We start from the raw sequence: 8,785 nt of genomic DNA, 5'->3' as shown, positions 1-8,785 counted from the left end.
GGCCAGCGTTTACACTTGATTACACTACAATGACCTACTTACTTTAAAACGTACAAATGATGGGAGAGCACAAGACCAAAGAAAACTGTAAGACAAATACATAAGTTTGTAAGACCAAAGCTGCAAATGGGTTGAAGCTTACAGAATGCCAAGATAAACACAGCTTCTGTAGTATTTTCAGTTAAGAAGGCTTCGTGAGGTCTAATATAGCTCAGGGCCAATGACTGTAGAAAAGACAGATGATGAAGGCAAAAGAGAACTTCCATTTTGCTTCTGTCTGCTCCACTGAGAATGCCCCTTAGGAAGAAGGCAACATTTACAGTGCACCTAAAAAGCAGTGGGCGCTGGGCTGAATGGTCTATACCGGTTAACACAGTAATCCACACAGCAGACCATGAGGCAGAAATCCCTCTATTTTAGAAATTATGAAATAGGCTCAGGGGAGTTAATAATGTGTCTGAATTCACACATTAATTGAGAAGCAGAACCAAAACCCAAATCCAAGTTTGACTTGAAAAGTCTTTCCACGAAACTACATGTCCTCATTATACTGAAAATAGTTACATGAATATTGGTAATTGAGAATATCTCTTGAAAACATCATGAATACGCTCAACTGCTGAAATCTGTCACAACCCAAGAAAAATTACATTCAGGGCCCCTAAGATGAGATAGATCAGTACGGCAACCTTTAAGGAATCACAGATAACAGATGATGAGGAAATACCACTCTTGTTTTTAACAAGAATGCCTGAGACTGAGAAGGGGCACACTCCATCTGCTAGCCAGGGGTCAAACCTCTTCTGCCTTTGTTTCCCCAGGACCCAGCCCAGTGCCTCGCATCTGATGCTCTATGCTCTACACCTTGAGTCGGCAACACATTGTCTGTACACATCTGAAGAGCTCTCCCGTAGATGCGGGATTGACCTTACTTTGAATAGTTCCAAAGGAGAGAGTTTGCAGTTACAACGGGGTATGCAAAAACGGAGACAGACTTCAGAGAGCAAAGTGAGCACTCTCGATTCTCTTTCCTGGAAGCCACAGTTGACTCCTCCTAGGATTCAGATCTCTACAGCGCAACCCTTACTATACTGGTCCGGCTACGCACACACAGTGGGCTTTTAGGCCTACTCTGGGAACTAATGAGCACCCGCAGCATTACTACAGGAGAGTGAATTCCAGTCCACATGACCAACTTACAGATAACTACACAAAATAACCCATTAAATTGGAAACTACATAAATTTGCATCATTTTTCCCATCTCAATTTTTTTTTTTTCTAACAAGATAGGAATTTGTTCATACCAAGCTCACTTGATGGCAACTTCTGTACTTTCTAACAATTCTAAACTAATGATCAAGTTAATAGTAGACAAATTACCTTAAATTTAGACTTCCTAAAATTCCCTTATTCAACCAGTGCTAATACAATGCATCAAGTGTGTGGACATTCTTTGTACAAACAGAAAAAAGTGATTTGTAAATAATGAAAAGGTAGCAATATCGACATTTAGACTTTTCCTTTCCTCTTACATTGCTGACTCAGAGTAACCACGTAACCACATTTCAGAATTAACTCCCTGTCTTGCTGGAGGTACCCGTGAACAATCTAACACGATGGCTTCACTAGCCCAGGAACCACTACAGCCAGCTGGGTGTGGAGAGGCAGTGTTACTGACCAGCACCCAGCAAACAGGAGAGCGGCAATATTACCACGTTGCTGCCACCAAAAATATACCAAGAAAACATACACCCTAATGCACGTACAAACCCAGTACCGGTGGTAGAAATAACACAAATATATTTCCCCTGCAAAACAGGCCAAATGATAAATATTTGCATAATACAAATAAGGTGCTGAAAATTAAGCCATCTTTTTGGGGGCTATGGGGTTTCAATGGGGGTTGATACCACACGTTTAACTTGTAACCCAGTAAAGCCAGAAGATAGTATAGGAAATACATTTTGGTAGAAACCTGGATATATGGAAGCTTGCTATGAAAAAATGAAAACAGGAATGAAAGAAGTATATTTTCTTTTATATACAAAAATGAAGGACCAAACTAAGGGTTGTTGAAGCGGCCATCAACAAGATGTTAAATTATTTTTCCTTTGCTTTGGTTAAAACAGCCCAGGAACAGCAATCAGTTCCCCATCTACTAAAAGCATAAAAACACAGTGACAGGACTACTTTTAGTACAGAATAAAAAACTTTCAAGAAAAGAAATTAAATTAATTTTAAGCTAAATTAAACATTTTACCAATAAATAAATTTTTTAAAAAGGTACTGTCTTCATCCTACAATCTTGGGCATAACATATACACCAATTTTAAAAATAAAATTTCTCCCACAATAGTAATTACAGGTGTTAATGCAACAAGCTATGAAATGAAATGACTTTAATATTTTTTTAAAAATCCTAGCAACCAAAAATGAATTTTAAAAAGTTGATGTTTTCTACAATTCTACATATTCTAAAATAATTGACTAATACTTTATTACAGAATGTAATTCAAACTATTGTTGGCATTTCAATGTACTCCTAAAGAAATGGTTAAAAGAACATTTAGTACACCAAAACTGGAACAGAGTTTGTAATTCTGATTTACGGCTTTGAAAAGGCAATCAACTTCTATTTAAAATGGTAACCAGTGAGGAAATATACTTTGAAACAAACATTTGGTCTGACAATCTTTAATATTTGTTAAAAACAGTCTGATGTTTGTTGCTGATGGAAGCTATTTTAATCCAATGTGCAAAAAAAGTACAGCTGTCTGCTTTTACTTGAAATACGTAAGACCAACACTACTATTTACACACTTAAAAGATTTCAAATTTATTAAGTAAGCATATTGAATCTCCTTTATGGATAAATCATGTGCTGCAGAGAGCCCCAAAGCGTGATGACATTCTGTTAAGTTACACAAATGAATTTGAAGAAATATCTGTTCTTGCCCTAATTTTGATCCTAAATAAAAATCCAATTCCAAAATCAATTAAGAATGACTTTAATCTAGTAATCTTGGAATAGCTGCACACGTAAAACCTTGTCTCTGAGAGCCTTTTCTACTCCTCTCACCGCTGGTTCACTCCACAGATCCCAGCTGGTGCAGAGTGGCCGTGCCTAAGAGGATCCTGAGAACTCAGCCCCAAGACCAACATCACTCGGGTAGCTTTGCTCAGCCTTCAGTACGTATGACTACAGCTTTGGGGGAAGGTAAAGGGCAATCAAAGTGGATGAAGAAACCCTTCAGCAAAGTAACCATTATTTGTCCACAAAAAAAAAAAAAACAGTGAAAAACAGTCATATAAAATTAACAAACCAAATATAAATCTAATACCATTCTGCATTTCCAGAACTTGTTTTCATATTTGCGCAGTGTTCTTGGTCAACCACCCATCAGTATTTTCTGCGTCTATCTGAAGTACTTTAAGTTATTAAAACTGCTGTTTTGACCATAAGTCACATAGAATTGTGATGATTAGGAAATCGATTTACTTAATTCTCACTCTGTGCAGTGCACTCACCAGCGAGTGTAGAGGAATTTAAAATGGAAGTCTCTCACTTCTAAACTGGACACAGGAGTTCTCAAATTAAAATCATAAAAAAAGAGGGGTGGGGAGTTTCCTGGCAACACGAATACTAGACACCAGACAGGACGGCGAAACTGTTTGGTCAGAACTTAGGAACATTATTTCCTCGAAAAGTTTTAAAAATACCTAACCAAGCACTGCCTTCAGTCCAACGAGTACAATGCTCCACACACTTCCACAAAAATAGAGGAACTGCCGTTCATTCACCACGATCACTGCGAGTCCAGGCACAGCGTTCCTGTCCCATCACCTCTAGCTGCAGGCGATTGTTTCCAGCTGCTGCTCGGCTTCCGCCGCCATCGCTGCGGCCTGCAACTGTTCCGTTTCGCTCTGGATGGCGCTGGGGGTAACTTGCTTCCTCTCGCTGTGCATATTGTTCTCGTGCCTTTTCAGATCCGATGCCTTGGCAAAGGCCTTGGTGCAGGAGCCACACACAAAAGGCTTTTCCCCTCTGTGTCTTCTTTCGTGATCCTTGAGGTGGGACTTGTGTTTGAAGGCTTTGTCACACATGTGGCACGCGAACGGTCTTTCATTACTGTGAACTCGCTCGTGCTTCTTTAAGTCTGGGGCGCGGATAAATGATTTTCCACACACCTCGCAACTGTAGGGCTTATACCCCGTGTGGATTTTTAGGTGTTCTTTCAGGTGGGCCTGTGTGGTGAAACCTTTCGTACACATCTCACAGACAAATGGCCTGTCTGCCGTGTGGAGTTTCTCATGCTTCCTCAGTCTGCCTTCGTCAGAAAATGTCTTACCACACGCCTGGCAGGCAATCTGCTCCCGATGGTGACCATAAAGCAAATACTCAAACTTCATGTCACTGGCAGCTGTGGTCCAGCCTGGTGTCTGTTCATCTTTCACCTCACTCATCCCATCATTAAATGTTAAGGCTTGAGGGGTCTGTGACCCCAAATCTTTTGATTCCGGGGTCTCCATGGATTCTACTTCCTGGCCGTAGCAATTGACTTTCCGAACTTCCTCGCTCCCCAGCTCTTTCAGAATCGCCTCCTGAACCCTGAGTGTCGTTGTGGGCGACTTCCCGTCCTCCTGACTCGGGGGTGTGCCTTCTACCGTGTCATCAGAAGGACTGTCATCCTGATCCCCGATTTCTTCCACATCGTCATCCTGAGTGTCAGTAGCATCTCCAATGGGGCGATTTATTTTGAGGCAATACTTACTTTTTGACTGACCGTTATTTTCATCGGGACTAGATACATCACGCTTCTGAGAACAGAGTTTATCCAAAAAGCGGATACCAAGAATCTGACCCGATGACATCATTAAGTTAACATCTTCTTTTTTCACAGAAATCTTTGCTGTGTACATGTAGTTCAGGACCTCTTCAAATATATCAGAACGAAGAAAATCTATTTCTATTACTGAAGAACTATCAACCTCAAGCTTCTTGAAAAGCTTTTTAAAGTAGGTGCTGCAGGCGGCAAGAACACATCTGTGTGCTCTGAATTTCACATCTTCAACCACGATAGCAATATCACAAAATTCTCCTTCTAGGCGTTGTTCATTTAGTGTTTTCAGAAACAGAGTTTTATGATCATCGTCATTGTATTTAATGGTTTCAGACATACTGATGAAAAACTCCTACAAAAAATTTTTTAAAAAAACAAAGTTTAGTAATTCTGAATAGTACTTTTCCATACAGAGAACAAAGCCAGATTGTCATTTTCTGATCAATGTCTGGAAATGACTTCAGAAAGTCAATGTAAGGGTGATCCATAAATATGAGCAGAAGAGACTCATCCCAACTTAGAGATTTCAACATTGTTACTTCTATTTATTTTTAGTTTACTAAGTATTTGCCTAATAATAATAGCAACTTTTACTGAGCATATAATACATGACTGGCATTGTTCTATGTGCTTTACATGTTTAATTTAATGTTCTAATAACCTTATGAGGTACATATCACTGTCCCCATTCTATAGACAAAATTAGAAACCTGCCTAATATTCTACAGCTGTTTAGGGAGAGCTGGGACTCAAATGCAGACAACCTAGTTCTAAAACCCATGCTTCCGACAACCAGAGGTAACTCAACCTCAAGGTTTAAAAAATAGGTTTGAGGCAAGGAGCCTCTAGACCTGTATGTTGCATCTACTCTAACTCCATGAATGGAGGATTCAGTAAAATAACTAACTGTGCTCAGAGCTATACTTCCTTGACAGAAGAGACAAATCACTACTGCAGAACTAGAGAGGGACAAGATTGCCAAAATACTCCATTCAGTGTTGTTTTCTAATTTTTCCATAGCAGTTTTGGGCCACTTCTGAATGAGGGGCAAGGTTTAATCTGACCGTAAGTGAATCAGATGACATTTGGGAAGACAGTGATGAGTGGCTTAGTTCCCCTGGATACCATGCAGCCAAAAGTGTTATTAACATTGGATGTACTTGATAAATGCTGCAAACACAAGCAAAAGAAATTAGGAACTGGCATGAAAGACCTCTGTCACCATGTTAAAGAATTGGTCTTCTTAAAATAATGTGTTCTATACGTTTTCTTTTAAAAAACATTGTTTTAGTTTTATTTAACAAAGTATAATCCTGAGGAAAATACATAATTTCCCCAGAGAAACAGAAGTATTAATGCATAATGAGAATATATATATGCAAATGCCTAATCATTTCAAGGTTTAATATCCAAAGTTATAGTTACCATGAACAACTCAGGCTATTATCTTAATGCCTTAAACGTGAAAATCTTCAGATCAGAGAAACTCTGATCAAAAGCACGCCAGACCTGCAGGAAAAAGGACAAACGATGAGGTAGGATCTTGCTCTATTCCAAAACCCGAACCAAGAATGTTTTCAACAATTGATTTTTTTTTTTTTTTTTTTTGAGACAAACTCTCACTCTGCTGCCCGGGCTAGAGTGAGTGCCGTGGCGTCATCCTAGCTCACAGCAACCTCAAACTCCTGGGCTCAAGCAATTGTTCTGCCTCAGCCTCCCGAGTAGCTGGGACTACAGGCATGCGCCACCATGCCCGGCTAATTTTTTCTATATATTTTTAGTTGTCCGATTAATTTCTTTCTATTTTTAGTAGAGACGGGGTGTCACTCTTGCTCAGGCTGGTCTCGAACTCCTGAGCTCAAACAATCCGCCCGCCTCGGCCTCCCAGAGTGCTAGGATTGCAGGCGTGAGCCACCGCGCCCGGCCTAACAATTGATTTTTAAAAATAAACTTTCCTTTCTTGTTCTGTCTCCTGTGCATCTACCCATTTTCAGGTTGGGAGCAGAAAGGCAGGCAGCTGGCAACATCAAGCCCAGTTCTTAACAGACGTGGGCTGGAACAGGTAAGGGCGGTTACACGTGGGCATGAAAGGGTTGTGCACTGGGAATGGAAAGGAGGTGTTGGAGAAACACTAGGGGATTTCTCCTCACAAACAAAGCCCAGGTCCATATGCGTACAGATGCTGAGGGTAACACAGAAAAGCCAGTAAGTGCACTGTGTCCTGTACCCCCATTTCCTGCTGGGTATGTAGCCCTCTACATTTTTCTCTACACTCAAACAGACATACAGAAGTTTATATATTTATAAATAAAGCTACAGAAGTACACATATCCAACAGTTAACATGGGAAGAGAGGAAACAGTGTTTGCTTTTTTCTTTCTGCACTTGTGTGAGGTAGCACACATTTGCCTTTACAGTCTGCATTTGAGGCTGGGCACGGTGGCTCTTGTCTGCAAGCCCAGCACTTTGAGGAGGGAGACTGAGGAGGGAGGATCGCTTGAAGCCAGGAGTTCGAGATCAGCCTGGGCAACATAGTGACATCCTGTCTCCCCCCAAAATTTAAAAAATTAAAGAATTAGCAGGGCACGATGGCCCACACATGTAGTCCCAGTTACTCGGGGAGGATCACTTGAGCCCAGGAGGTTGAGATTACAGTGAGATATGACTGCACCACTGCACTTCAACCTGGCTGACCCTGTCTCTAAAAATAAATAAATGAATGAATAAATAAATAAAGACTGAATTTGAGAAAACCAGGTGTTTTTACATCTATTCCTACATGGAAGATCAATTAATTTTAGCTTTTTTGTGAATTTTAACTCTTACCCAAGGAACTCCATCCTGCACACCAATATCCTGAAAAACATAAAAAGTTTCCTCTACTGAACAGTGACCACACCAATAAGCTGGTGTGGTAGGAGCCAAGGACTGGGCTGTGATACAGTCTTATGCAAAAACTGTGGTGCAAGACTCCAACATAGAGACCAACACTGAAATCATAAAAAGCTCCCCCTACAAAAAAGTGAACACAACAGGGAATAGACGGTTTTCTCATCTGCACAGTGTCAGGGGTGGGCAAAATTATTCCTAAGGATGCTTCTGACTTGATCATTCTAGTGTCTCTGCCTTCCTGTTCCCTACATGCACCCCGTAGTCACCTCCAGAGAGAAGGCAGCCCAGGCAAAACCTTCCTACCCTGATACTTCCTTCCGCGGTTAGAAACCCGCCCTGGGGCTTGTGGGATAAAAGTGCTTGGGACCAGAGAGAGGAGTGGCCTTACAGGAGCCATGGCAACATATCAGTGTGCTTTTTTCTTTTCATTTTTGGCCAGCGTGCATTTGACTACCCATCTCTCAATATATATCTCTGAGGACCAGAAAGGAGACAGTGTCTCCATCAGCCCATTGTTTCCCACATTGAGGTGTTCCAATTGCTAAGTTCAGGTGAGTCAAACTGGAAGACAGCCGTTGCCGCCAGTATCTGTGTAGGTAGGTGTAGGAAAAGACACAGCTCCGACTGCACCTCCATAATAAAGCTGCCCCTTCCTAACTGCTCTCCAAACCGCTGGCGCGCTGAGCCCCCGTTCCAGTGCAGGGAGCTCCCTGCAAAGCCAAACTTACATAAGCGGCTGCAGCCACCTCCCCTACCCCGGAGCAGCCCGACAATGGCGGCTGCACCACTTCCCTGTTGCAACCTCGCAACTTTGGAATCCAGAGGAAGCAGTGAACCAAGCGCAAGACCCAACGAGCCTTCACGGCGTGTCGAGCCCTCGCTCTCACTTCTTTTCGCTCAGGAGGTGGAGAATGGATAAGGCCGTTTGCATCGCTTCCCAAACAAAAGCTCCAGCCTCGGAGCCGGGTGGTGAAAGGGCCACTGTCCCTTTCATAACCAGACGTCGGGCGCAGGCTGAGGAGGGCCGCGGCTCGGAGCAGGGGAGGGAGG

At 41.9% G+C, this 8,785-nt stretch overlaps 1 protein-coding gene across 2 annotated transcripts in view; it reads right to left on the bottom strand.

The window, feature by feature from the left end:
• Window positions 1–2,019: 2,019 nt before the first annotated feature.
• The window catches only part of ZBTB14 (zinc finger and BTB domain containing 14), a 7,829-nt gene continuing 1,063 nt past the window's right edge, over window positions 2,020–8,785 (bottom strand). Inside the window, exons 2-4 of one of the 2 annotated variants that reach the window (XM_012652105.1) lie at window positions 7,670–7,699; window positions 6,269–6,352; window positions 2,020–5,195 (exon numbers count right to left, since the gene is read on the bottom strand). In XM_012652105.1, coding sequence (XP_012507559.1) covers window positions 3,849–5,195; window positions 6,269–6,271 — 1,350 coding nt within the window. In that variant the 5' untranslated portion in view covers window positions 6,272–6,352; window positions 7,670–7,699 and the 3' untranslated portion in view covers window positions 2,020–3,848. The remainder of the gene's footprint in view (window positions 5,196–6,268; window positions 6,353–7,669; window positions 7,700–8,785) is intronic. The other variant, XM_012652106.1, reaches the window with a different exon arrangement.

The sequence above is a fragment of the Propithecus coquereli genome, unplaced genomic scaffold (genome assembly GCF_000956105.1).
Source record: "Propithecus coquereli isolate 6110/MARCELLA unplaced genomic scaffold, Pcoq_1.0 Scaffold38, whole genome shotgun sequence".
NCBI lineage: Eukaryota > Metazoa > Chordata > Mammalia > Primates > Indriidae > Propithecus > Propithecus coquereli.
This window is presented reverse-complemented; position numbering and strand designations above follow the sequence as displayed.